Source organism: Myodes glareolus, chromosome 2, assembly GCF_982192425.1.
Source record: "Myodes glareolus chromosome 2, mMyoGla1.1, whole genome shotgun sequence".
In the NCBI taxonomy this organism is placed as follows: Eukaryota; Metazoa; Chordata; class Mammalia; order Rodentia; family Cricetidae; genus Myodes; species Myodes glareolus.
Genome location: NC_142027.1, coordinates 134392182 through 134405400, shown reverse-complemented (window position 1 = coordinate 134405400; position 13219 = coordinate 134392182). Strand labels below are relative to the sequence as shown.

General features: G+C 56.0%; 1 protein-coding gene across 1 annotated transcript in view; it reads left to right on the top strand.

Moving 5' to 3' along the window:
- Rbm19 (RNA binding motif protein 19) overlaps positions 1 to 13219 on the top strand; it is an 81125-nt gene that overhangs the window by 47367 nt on the left and 20539 nt on the right. Inside the window, exon 22 of the mRNA XM_048422564.3 lies at positions 10584 to 10689. Coding sequence (XP_048278521.3) covers positions 10584 to 10689 — 106 coding nt within the window. The remainder of the gene's footprint in view (positions 1 to 10583; positions 10690 to 13219) is intronic.

Below are 13219 nucleotides of genomic sequence, written 5' to 3'. Positions count from 1 at the left end.
AGAGTTGGGAAGGCGGGGCTTGATGAGGCAAAGTAGGAAGTCAGCAGAGGCTTCACAGCAGACCCAGGCAGCATCACCATGGCTGCCCCAGAGGATCCTCTGGTCCTAAAGGGAGGGGCTAACTCCCCTGTTATGGACCTGGTCATGATTGGGGGAGGGGGAAGATGGTGGCAAAACAGAGAAGTTAGGGAAGCCAAACATATATGAATGGGTGACTTACTCGGCTGTCAGCACATGCTTTCTCCAGAAGGTGCTGTGTGCCGTTGGCACCATCCGGGCATCAGCAGGGAGGCCCAGCATAGACGAAGAAGGGAGGCTTCCTCTGGTGCGAGAGCATGGAGGAAGAGAGCTGGTCTGGGTGACCAACAGATGCCAGCCCCTGCATATGCTCCTGGAAGCCACCTGGGCTAGCCTGTCAGCCAGAGTTAAAGGTCCTGTGTTTGCTCAGAAAGTCCTCAGGTGGATGGGAAGCTGTCTGGCTCAGGGTTCCAGGGGCCAGCGTGGAGAGCAGGCACGCCCAGCCCAGCTTGTCCTCAAGGCTCTGGGGGAGGAGAGGTTTCCTCTGACGTGTCTGATACCCTCAGAGATTCTGAAAATCTCAGCCTTTGGAAGAGACTGTCCTGAACTCCACCCTCTGCCCTTTCCTGCACGTCCCTGGAACCTACAGGTTGTCCAGAGCAGGGGAACCACCGCTCCTGTGCCTCAGAGCCTCTTGCTACCCTGTTTTCTAGTATTTTAATAAAGTTTTATCGGCAGTCACCCATGTCTGTACACTTACAGTCCTGGCTGCTTTCCAGGTACAGGGAGAGCTGAGTAGTCACAACACCAAAGCCAGTTACGATCTGACCTTTATAGAAAATGTGTGAGCGCCCCGCTGTAACAGTGGCTGCCACCTGTCACTTCCTAGAGCTGTTTGGAATCTGCGCCCTTGTCTGCCACTCTGGGAGAAGGAAGGAAGGGAGGAAGGGTCTGACTGGGCATCCGTCCCTTCTTCTGGAGTCCCTGGGTACTCCATGAAGGAAGGCTGCCAGTCAGACCACAGTGACAGCCGGTGACTGCCCTTCCCTCTTGACCTCATCAGCAATCATGGTGAGTATTCCCCAGAGGTTCTGCTTCCCTGCACACACAGGGGCTCCTACCACCACAAGAGTCTGTTTCCTAGAGACAGAGGCAGGAGGCCATAGAGACCTTTCTGAATCTTTGGGGTACATCACTTTGTACCCCTGCAGAGAAGGCAGCACCAGGTAGCCACACACCTCTTCCATGCCTCATCTCCTTCCTCACTGCCAAATGTTGGCTGATGGAGGTGACCTGGCTGTCACCCTCAGTGGGGGCATCTTCTGCCTGCCCAGGAAGACCTGCCTCCCTTCTTTTCCCCTCCCATCCTCCTGGCCACCATCCCTGGTCAGGATCCAGATGGCCGGAAGACTCTTTGCCCTTAAGACATTCGCATAGGCAGTGACTAGTTCCGGAGAATAGTGTAGGACCTGTGAGAAGCAGCTTCACGTGGTGTGGTTGGTGGCATGCAACCATCATTATGTTTTGAGTGTCAGAGTGGATCCTCAAAATGACTGACTGACAGGGCCTGGCAGAGCGGTTTGTGTGTGAAAGGGACGAGGCAGAAAGCAGAGCACCGATGGAAGCTCGGGCACTCAGGTGGAATGGCCAACCAAAGACCACTGTGACCTGGTCCAAGCAAATGCGAATAGGTCGAGCCATGTCTTAACTGGGTATGGCTAGGTGCCAGCAGGTGTGGTGGCTACACCCAAGCTGTGGGGAGCCCATCTGAGCAGCTGTGGGGAGCCCATCTGAGCAGCTGTGGGCCAGTGGCAGGATAGTCTTCCTGCACAGTGCTCTGGGTTCGCCTAGTGGGTCCCAGCCCCTGCTCACCCCATCTTCCCCTCTCCACTTCCCATCATGGCTTTCAGGGAAGCCTGGAGACCCTGCTCCTAATGAAGACCCTGGGCCAGTTCAGTGAGAGCTACACAGTGGTGTGGCCCGGGGCATTCGTCATTGGTCGTTGTAAAGAGGCCGATGGGAGGTGGCAGAGCAGCATAGAGCGGGTCCTACACAGCCATAAGCACATCCAGCACGCCCGAGCCTCTGGGGTGTCCGCAAGTTGGGGTAGAAATAACAGCAAAAAAAGACCAAAAACAAGGCTTTGCTGGTTTCAGCCAATAAGAAAGAGCAGGATTTTGTTTTCTCTCTCTCTCGCTGTCTCTTTAAGCTTCTGTCCTCCCCTTCTGTCCCTTCCTGTCTTGAGGATAATGACAACAGAGGGTGTTGAACTGGCTCTAGGCATCCACCTCTGGCTGCTGTGTGCTTGTAACGATTTCATTAACCTAAATTATCCACTTTATTTTCTCGTAATGGGATTAGCTGTTCTCCAGGCAGTTGAAGACCAGAGGGGAGAGGGCCGGTGTGCTCCATGGCCGCGCCGGGTGGAGGGCAGGCCTGACTGAGTGTGCACCCTGGGCCAGAGGGGACTCTTCTCTCTATCCCTGCTCTCCATGGGCTCATCTGGCCCAGGGCAAGCCGAGGTGCAGGGCCACCTTCACGGTGACACTTGTGCACTGTATCTTTAACATTGGTGAGGTACGTGCCAAGATGGAGCTCTGCCTGTGTCAGGGTGTGAGGACACACGTGGTCCCCAGGGAGGCCTCGCTTGCTTGGTGCCAGCACAGATGTGGGTGGCCGTAACCACGGCTCTCAGCTCCTCATGGGACGGTGGGTGTGACGGCTGGTACGGGGCTGGGACTTGATTCCAGCTCTCCCCCTGAGGTGTAGGTGCTTCTTACATCAGACCTGGACCCTCTGCAGAGTGACCCACTATGTAGTCCCTGGATGTTGGATGTTCAGAGCCGTCACCTGGATCTCAGGACCATCCGCGCCTAAGCTGCTGGAGAGAGGCCCTCTCTCATCCACCACAGCACCCCGTGTCTGCGGCTCCTGTGTCCCGAGAGATGCTAGTGGTATTTTGCCCAGAGGTACCAGGGATTGGAACCCAAGGCTGCACACGTGCTACTTAGGTGCTCAGATGCTGTGTGCCCAGCCTTCTTACCGCTTCTCACGCATAGTCTCACCATGTCATGCTAGCTGGCCTTAAACTCACTCAGTAGCCCAGGCTAGCCTGGAACTTGGAGTTCTCCTCCTGCTTAGCTTCCTGAGTATCTGGGATTGCAGGGATGTGCTACCACATCCCATGCGTTTATTCATTTGCGCAAAAGGAAAAAAACCTTGACTTGGTGGCCAGCTGAGTTTGGGAAGCATCGCATCCGTTTACCCTCCAGACTCTTCATGTCCCTGTGTTACAGGCACTGGCAAGGCCTGCAGCAGAGACAATGACCACACTACTCTCTAATACTGACTCAGACCCTCGGGATAGCTTTGAACCACAATGGTTTCAAAGGGCACTGCCACGTTTTTAACCCCTCTTTCTCTGGCGTGTGCACAGCAAGTGAGTCATGCAGGGCCTCCACTGAGTCCTGCCTCATCACCTGATAGCCTTGTGTGTTTGGTCTGATCCATTAAATGGCTTAGAAGGCCCCGCGCCCTGCCTCTCGGTGCCTCCAAGGGCCTCGTGTGGCAGTACCCAGGGTACGCTCTTTGTCCTCTGTGGCACAAAACATACCTGGTGGTATAGTCAGAGGAGGAGATTTCATCTCTGTTTGGAGTTACAGTGCCCTTTATGTGTCTCTAGTTTGCACGCGTGCACACCTCTGAGCATGCGTGGCAGGCAGAGGTTAACCTCCAGAGTTTCCCCCAGTTGCTCTGCACCTTATTTTTTGAGATTCGGCCTCTCACTTTCCCATGAGGCTCACCGAGGGGCTGGTCAGCAAGTCGAAGGACCTGCTGGGGAGGATGCCTCTGTGCCAGCTTTTCTTTGGGTTCTGGGATCCAAACTCAGGTTCTCTTCACCCAGGAGAGCAAAGACCGCAAACCACAAACTTATTGACGGCACGTGGCAGGGGTCAGAGCAGAGCTCAGCCTGCTTAGAGGGCACAGAGGTGAGGCCAGGTGCATCTGAGGCCCACGGGACCCAACCCTAAGGGCTCAGAATGACACAGCTCTGAAACCTGAAGCATGGTGAGGGCAACGCACTGCGTGGATCTGCAGCTGAGGGTAGACCCTGTGTGTCCGTGATTCTCATGGAACATGGAGTCCCCGTGAATCTCTTGTATAAACATGGGCTCCTGTAAGGCAGTGAAGACCCAGACTCGGGTGAAAGGGAAGGGTGGGAGCCAGTCTTCAGGAAGTGGGCCAGCTCTTCAGGATTCTTTGAACTGAATCAGATCAGATCTCAGACTTGGAGACAGTGCAGTGCTCTGTTAATGGCATTTTGGCTTTGCTGACATCATTTAAATCTCTTGGACTCTGTCACCAGCTTCCTTTTCTAGAAGGGAAGCATGACCAGTCTGTAGTCCAAGTGTCCACCTGGAGGCCAGGGCTGGACTAAGTAGATCCTGCCTGCCCTGGAGGAACGGTAGTCTTGGACATGTGCAAGCCCCCATTCATTCGGCAGCTTGGTGGCAACCCACATGGCTAGTTCAGAAAGATGGTGAGGGGCTCATGCCTCCGACAGTCTCAGAATTTGGGGGCTGCTCGCTCAGTGACCTGGTGGGGATGGACCTTCGGCCGTCGGCTGCACCTCACTCCGGCCTCTTGGTGAACTTGTCCCACCTGCCATCTGCCTGACCTGGGAGTCATGAATTTAGGCATGGCCAACCTCACAGCCCTTCTGTCCATCAACACAGCCAGGCAGTGGCTTACCCACAGCCACCCCTGGAGGTGCAGTCGGGCCAAGGGCCACCTCCCAGGGTCCCCCTCCGTGGAGCTGCTCAGGGGAGACCCTGAGCTCCACCTAGAACTCAGCCTCATCTTAGATTCAGAGACTCCGTTTAACCACTCAGCCCTGGATCTCTCATCTAGAAAATACAGAGGCCGCACCTGCCTGGCAAGGGCCCTGTGAAAGGCTATTGAGAGACGCTAAATGCTGCCCTCCGCTCCTCTCGCTTGCTTAGAAACCAGGCCATTTTTCAGCCTTCAAGAGACAAAAATGAAAGGGAGTGTTGGCTGATGGCGACTGGGTAACCTTTTACATCGGCTCTCACCAGGCCGAAGCGCCGGGTAATTGGAAGGGCTCAGGGTAAAAGGCACTCTTTAAAGAGCAGGCGAGGACAAAGAGGGAGAGATTCCATTAACCAACCCTGCGCCATCGCTTCTGCAGAGCAGGCCCACCACTGCATTCGCATGCGCACACTTGCTTGTCCACGCTTGCGTGTTCGTGGTTCTGTGGGAGGGGACAGATCCCACTGAGGTGTCGCGCCCAGCCCACGTCATCTTTGGAGGGACCGCCTCTTCTCTTTCCTGCTAACCGGGGAATAACTGAGAAGGTGATTGTCTGGGGACAGCTCCAGAGCAAGTGTGGAACAGACCCCTCTCTCCTGCTGTGACTTTGCTAGATTCAGAGAGGAGAGGTGAGTCCTTTGTAGTAACTCTTGGGTCACCTTACATGGGGGCATCATCCTAACACTGAATGCTCTGCCTGCACGGGTGACTGCTTAAGTGGGAGTGGGTGGGGCTGTACTTGATACTTAGAACTTGCAGTGTTGACTCAGCAACTAGAGAGAGGCGGGGGTGTTCCTCCGTGTTGGGCATCACTTCATGGACTCAGCTGAGTGGCACGACCCTGCCGTGTCGGAGTGTGCCTTCTTCTAGCTAAGGAGAGGGAGGGAGATCGGCTGTTCAGATGGTGACAGTCTTCATAGTGGCCAGAAGGGTAGAGGGGGCATTAGTGGCAGGAGCGAAATTTGAACTGAGAAGATAGTAGAGAGGCTAGGGTAGGATGAGGAAACATCCAGGTCAGGGGTTTTAAGTGATGGGACCAGTTGGTGCCGACTCCAGGGAAAACCCCTGTAGGTCTTTAACAGGCGAGAAGGGGCAGGGAATGAGCTGATTGGACCACAAGGGAGGTGAAGGCGAAGGTCCTGCAGCATTGAGGCCATGGGTCTGGCACACAGACATGACTTCCAGGGCAGTGGGGCCCCCAGATCCTGCTGTGGGCTGTGCATGGCCTTAAGCTTATTTGCAAGGCTAGAGATCAGACAAGGGAGCCTGGACAAACCATCCCGCGGTCTTAGGTTTTGTGCGTCCCAGGAGAAGTGGGCTGTCTGGATGCTCACCCTGGGTTCAGCCGTGGACACTGTTAGCCAAGCCGCAGGCCTGGGGACCAGATGCCCATCATGCCCCAGCTCTGTTCCTGGTCACCTCCAGGTGACCAGCCTGGGTCTCCTCCATCTGTAAAGCAGAAATGACACTGCTTTGCTCTCTAGGGCCCTGTGAGTCCATAGCCCAGGCTGCCGCACACACTGCAAAACACACGTGACTGAACGTGCTGGTCACCACTTGCTGTGCCGCACGTGTGTAACGTGGTCGTAAGTGCTGGGGACATACTGAACGACTTCGTGGCAAGAGGACGCCTGCAGTTTACCCCATCACAAAGCTGCCCTTCTTGCTCATACCGCAGTACTGCTCTCTGGGTCCCTTGGGTGGCAGCAGACTCTTCCTCAACAATGCCTTGAGCTCGGGTGGGGGGGGGAGGACCTGCCAGCGAATTTCCCATGTGACTCCACACTCAGCTGGAGAATCAGAGCTCCAAGCAGCATGAGGATGTGGACCCCAGGGACAGTTGGGATTAGGATGTGCTCCACCCACCCCGTTGTGGGCAGGCAGCGTGCACACAGTGAGGCCCACTTCCTAGCCTGCCCTCCTTGCCCAGGGGCAGGCTCTAGAGCAGCTGTGTCGTTCAACCCGGCATCAGTTCAGGGTCTTCTCCTTCCCTTCCCTCACTGTTCCTTCCCCTCAGCCCATCTTCTTGGCCAGGACTATGTGAGTTGAGTCTGGGGGAAGGGAATGTGGCCTGTATGGAGGAGACCCGCCGGGAGGGGACACATGCCTTGACCTGTGTATGCAAACATGCCTTGCATACCTAGCCAGATATAAGTGGCCCGTAGGTGTCTCCTTCCGCCCCATATACCTGAAGAAACCAGAACCACCCACCCACAGCAAACTCAAGTTGTCATTGAAAACCTACAGACTCGCCACCAATCATGGTGGTGGCGGCATGGCGGAGGGGGTGGGGCCGCAGTGCAGGAGTAATTGGTGAACCCAGGGTGATTGAAATAATTGGAAAAGTGAGGTGTGAGTTTGTTGGGGAAGTGTGAGCGTGTGGGGGAGGGAAGGAGGGCTGTGTTTAAAAGCCCGCTCTGGCCTCTTTATTCACAGCTTCTGATACAGTAATTGCTATTTTGTGGTTTCTATTATCTACACAGTGGGGAGCGTGCGCAGCTCGGTCCCCCAGCGTGCTGGGCTGGGGATGAATCCCTGGGTGCTGCAGTTTCCCTCGTTCCCTCCCTGGCCCCTGGTGGCCCTGCCCAGCCTCTCCCCACTCACCATGGCCTTGGCTCCCAGGAGACAGAGTTCACGTGGAAATCCCTTCAAAGGCCTCTTTTAAAAACTGGCCTCACAGACCTGGCCAGCAGATAAGAACCTTCATAATGGCCGGCATTTATATGTCGCTTATCTCCTTGGAACGAAAGGTACTTCATTGATTTTTTTTTTTTCTCCCCCAACCTTCTCTTTTCTCTTTAATTCTCTCAGCAGTCCTTGGTGCTGGGCCTCCTGCGATCCCACATCACACAAGCACCCAGAGCCAGTCTCTTGCCAGCCCTGTCCCTGAGCACCAAGGACAGGAGCTCCCTTCTGCCCTCTGCCTCTTGCTTCTCTGTGACAGTTTGAACCCCAGCATTGTTACATCTGGGAGTGGCAGGCCTCAGAGACCTGGCAGGTAGCCAGGAGGCCCTCCTTTATAGCAGCAATGACAGTGCCCTGAAGCCTGCACTGTACATTTCTGGGAATGTCTGCAGATAATTGGGAGTTCTTCAGACGATCTAACCCTCACTCTCCAGCGCCTCCTTGGCCTGGTTCTCTTGCCCTGTTCTTAGAAGCCACTTTTCATGGGAGCCGTTCCCCTGGCGCTCCTGGGGTTGGTCTCTAGGCACCTGTTTCCTTGGCCATTAGGTTGGCAGTCTAGAAGCCCCACGCCAGGGTTCTGGACTCCCCCAAAGGCAAGCCACCAGCTCCCGTCCTCCACAGCCCAGCTCCACAGTGACTCTGAACTGTCGCGGCTCCCTCAGCACACTCTCAGATGCACGTCCTCAGCCCACAGCAGCTCAGCCCCTTCCGCCTCCTCACCAGCTTCTTTCTCCACCTTTTAATTATTTTCCTCGCTTCCTCCGGCCCCTCAGCTGCTTACCATGCACCAAGCATCCACGGCTCACAGCACGTTGCAGAGGGGAGGAATTAACCTCAGCAGCACCCCTCCTCTGTCTCCCTTCCCCATCCCCCTGACATAGAGCCAGCCAGACAGAAAGGAGGTACGCATGGTTCTCCCTCCCTTCCCCCATGATCCTGGGTAGCTCGCTAGGACCCTGGATTCTCTGCAGGCCAGCCACCACCACACAAGACACGCGTGCGCGCGCGCACACACACACACACACACACACACACACACACACACTTCCTGCTTCACCCTAGACTTGGTCCTGTTTTGGAAAAAAAGAACCCCATTTCTGGAAGTGGCTGGTACCTGTGGGGGACAGAACAGGCTTGAACTGTCCAGTGGCAGAGCAAGGGTGCTCACCCCTGCTGTTTCCTACCCAGAACCAGGCTGCTTCCCCAGGACTCCGCTGGTTTGTAAAATAGGGCAGAAAAACTTGAAGTGATGAACTTCATAGCTCCTTTCTCAGTTACCCCCACCTCTTGGGCCGTCTCCTGTTTGTTCATTCTGGAAGTGATTCTAGCAACCCCCATGCAGAGCAGCGTTGGGCACCAGGCTGCAGGCATTGCCATAAGCAAGATCAGTGTGACTTCTTTCTCTGTTGAAGTAACATAACCTCCCTTTCCCACGTTGGGACACAGTGAGTGGTGGCATTGTGAAGGTGGCTAATAGGTGTGCTGGTGATGTGGTACATCTGGAGAGCCAGATGTTGGCATTCTCCACTCTGTCAGAGACAGCTGGCCTAGTTGCCCCACACCTTCTAGCCTTCTTACCTTGGGTGTAAAGCCCTTGGACCTGGGCCCTCAATGTCCCCACAGGTGTCATTACCTGCAACAGTGACCAATGAGCTATTTCTGCGGACCAGCCTGGGAGCAAGCCTGTGTGCATCCCGGCTGTCCCTGTCCCAGGCAGCGCCACAGGCTCATTGGAACTGCGAAGCGGGACCAAAGGCCATGTCATGGGATGTGCAGGCCTTTAGGTGGCAGAATAAAGCAGGGTTTGCAGGCTCCGTGCCTCTGTCAGCTCTCCAGTCTTCTCCTCTGACTTGCTCAGACTCCGGACCCCCTCCAAATCAGCTGAGAGCTCCCTCTCAGCAAAGAATCTGGCCAGGCTCCCCTCTGCCTCCTTCCCATCTCGGGGAGGCTGGCCTTGTCACCAGCTTCATTCCCAGGGGCCTGCGCAGGAGGCGGGGGGGGGGGGGTGGCTGCCAGGGAGAGCTGGACGTGCTGATTCATTTTGAGGCTTCATAATGCTGCTTTTACACACCGTCCTGCCTTCAGAAATGGGGCCAGCAGATGCCTGCTCATGCTGTCAGGGCTGCGGGTTAACGCCTCAGATTTAACTTATATCATTTTGTGAGTGCTTATGGCCTGCGCTGTGTGCTTTACCCAATCGGTCCTTGGCCTGGAGCATCCCAGACCATGGTGTGTGGATGTGTGGACCCAACAGCCACCAGAGAGTGTAGATTTTTCAAATAAAAATAACACCTCTCTTCACTGGCAATGTGCTTGTATATATTAGATAAATGGACATTACAAAGGGATGGGGATTGGGGTATGTGGTCAGGAGACCCTGAAGAGGCCCATTCCTTTTGTCCTAGAGTCTTTGAAAGGTTAGTTTGGTGGAGAGGAGGGGCAACCCCAAGGGTCATCCAGGCCACAGTTCCCTGATCATTCTGCTGCAGAATGCTGCTTTAGCGGTATCAGAAGGGAAGCTTGTGGAGGGCACAGGGTTAGAAGGAACCTTGTGTCTTCAGAATGCTGAACTGTCAAGTTGGCAGAAAGGATTCCACAGCTTGGGGTCAGCCAGCTTATGTGGAGACCACCTGGGAAAGACAGGGCGGGGGGAGCACACCGACATCCCGAGCCTTGATTCGCAAACACAAGCAGTCCCTTCCCAGCCTGGCACAGTGTGTACAAGACTCATCCCACGGGGAAAGGACAGGTGTCCAGGTGTCCCCCAGGTGGCAGGAGAGGCACCAAAATTTTTCCATCAGTACCTCCAGCCTGATGGTGCCCTCCCTCCCCCACTTGGTGGCCAGCAGGAAGAAGGAAGCCACGCCTGCAGAGTGAGGGCTGGCAGTGGGGGAGTGGGAAGCCACGTGAATGTGCCTGGGTGGTGGGTGTCCCTGAAACCAGCGATCTCCCGTAACCTGCAGGGGTTGACTCCTGAGTCTCAGTCCAGAACCTCTGCCTCCCTCGCAGGCCTCAGCCCCTAATCTGCGATGTCGGCCTTTTGTCTCTAGCACCTTTGGGGAACTGAAGACCGTGCGCCTACCAAAGAAGATGACGGGGACAGGCGCGCACAGGGGCTTCTGCTTCGTGGACTTCGTCACCAAGCAGGATGCGAAGGTGAGTGCCGCTCCCTCGTGCCGTTGGCTCTTCTCTGACGCTGCTGATCTACCACTGTCTTTGGAGGAAGAGAACTGGAAGGCCAGGCAGTATGTGTTGGCCTGCATATGTGCCCATCATACATGTGCAGGAGCCTGGGTTGACCTATTTCTCAGGCTGCTCTATGGCAGGGTAAAGACCCTGGGGCTGAGCGTTGTAGACAGCAGTTAAACAGTGCCTGGGCTGGGACCCAGCTTCCTCCTCTTCCCTCCACTTGTGGCCAGTTCCATTCTGTGCTGGTGACACCAAGGGCCACCCCTGCAGCACATATTGCACCTGTGCAGATTTTTCTCTATTCAGAGGGCAGAGCAGCCTCGGGGACTGTGGATACTTTCGCTGATTTGTTTATATATGTGTTTGGCACATGTGCGTCAGTGTGTGCATGCACGTGCGGATGTGGAGATGAGAGGGCAGCTTGCAGGAACTGGCTCTCTCCCACCCGTCGGTCCTGAAGATTGAACTTCCCCACTGAGCCGTCTTGCCATACCCCTGTGACCACCCCCACCCAGGACCTGGGAGCGCAGCAGCTGCTCCTCCTTCAGGCACCCCGCCAGCGTCTAGGGACTGTTCTTATGGCCTCGAGATCCAGAAGGCTAAGTTGTACAGGTCAGGGCCGCTGGGCCATCCTGTACCCCACGCTGAGCCCTGCCTGTACAGCCTTGATCCACCATTGCCTCAGCTTTTCCTTCTTGAAAACCAGAGCATCCAGGACAATTCCCAAGGGGCAGCCTGCTGAGGAGCAGAGTGACTCTGAGAGCCAGCTGTGGGGTTGCAAGGGGCCCCACGGGCAACAAGGAACAGAAGGGACAGCTCAGGATATCAGCACTGCCGGGCAGGTCAGCCTGGGCATCCCACGGGCACAGGGTACCCCACTTCAGGTGCCTGCCACACTGCCTAGACATTTGTCCTCCTCAGCTGGCAGCCCTTCCCTTGTCACCTCCGTCGGTGACAGAAGGGACAGCACAGTGCACGCACTAGGCCTTGGCAACCAGAAAAACACTGTCACTGAAGGCAACGTGGCTTTCCCTAGCCTTGCCCTGTACCTTGGTTTCCTTACCTTGAAACAGATTGGCAGTAGTGACCCGCGCCCAAGTTTGTGGCAGATGAACCTATGAGGCCGGGTCACGGGCTCATGGCAAATACTCAGCACAGCTTGGTTCTCATTGCCATAACCCAGGGGCCCTGAGTTATGACAACCCAGGCTGTCTGGCCTGTGCACACCTGTGAGCACCTGTCAGCAGAGCAGCAATCCGAGACCTCTGGGATTCCCGGGCATGGGACAGGAGGGTGGGGGTGGCGGAAGCGCCACTGTCAGTTTCCTGTCCAGGCTCCTAGACCGGGGAGCCCTGGGGAGAAGCAGAAAGAGCTCTCTGTCCCCGAAAGAGCTCTTTGACCAGTGTCGACCCCAAACTTGCATGCTCACCGTCTGTGAGGCCAGCGTGGCTTCTTCCCCTCTGTGTGACCTTGGAAGAGTGACTCGCCCTTCCTACACCTCTCAGTTCTGACGCTTAGACCAGGGCCTGGCCCTGCCAGCTCCTTGTGTTGCCTTGTGGGGGTTCAGTGCCGGCCCCTTAATTAGAAGCCCTCTTTCTACACAGTGACTGCCCTGCCCAAGGTCAGTGTCACAGCTGGCCTGGCACATAGGCTCGAGGGACAGGCTCGGTGTGGATGTCCATACACCCACTTCTGTACTACAGAGCAGTCCTGAGTCCCTGGGGCACCCGGTTGGCCTGCACAGACCCCCTCAGCCCTGAGGCGGCAGCTTCTCCCCTCCGTCCCTCTCCATTCTCGGTTCCTGAAATACAAAGGGCAGCTGAGGACAGCGAGGACTCGCCCACGGCCCTGGAGACTGTCTGTGCCCGCCCCCCACCAGGTGCTATTTCGGGCCTCTCCATCCTTGCAGCTGTCCCCCTGTCCTGCCCTCTGTGCCAGGACTCATGCCCGTTCTTCCCGTTGTGCCTGTAAGATCATCTTAATGGACGTGGGGCTGAGCCACAGTACCTCTCCCACAGTGGTCCCTTGCTCTTGTTTATTGGGGCAGCTGCGCCTCTCTCCCTAATCCCCTCGTTCTGTCGGCCAAACTGGGTTGTCTGCTGAGTGGCGCTATGGGTACTTTTCACTTGCCATGGATGCCTGTGCCCTGCACACAGTGTGGCCACAATCGGAGCATGGAGTCTTTCACCATATATGGCCTGGGGGTGGGGGCTACTCTCAGTGGAGAAAGAGTGGAACCCAATCAGGCTGGAAAGGGGCTCTCAGGCCCTTGCCTCTTGGAGCATGCTTTTCTGAGCCTTCTTTATCATGTGATGTTTGAGAGAAGGGAGGCCCCTTTAGAAGCACCTGGGTCTCCCAATGGTCCCTGACCCTCTTGAATGCCTCCTCCATGCAGAGCGGCAGCTTGTCCCTGGCACCTGCAACCTTGTACACTAGGAGGCCTCCTCAAGCCATCCTCAGACACAGAAGGAAAACCAGAAGAAGGGAAGAGGGATGG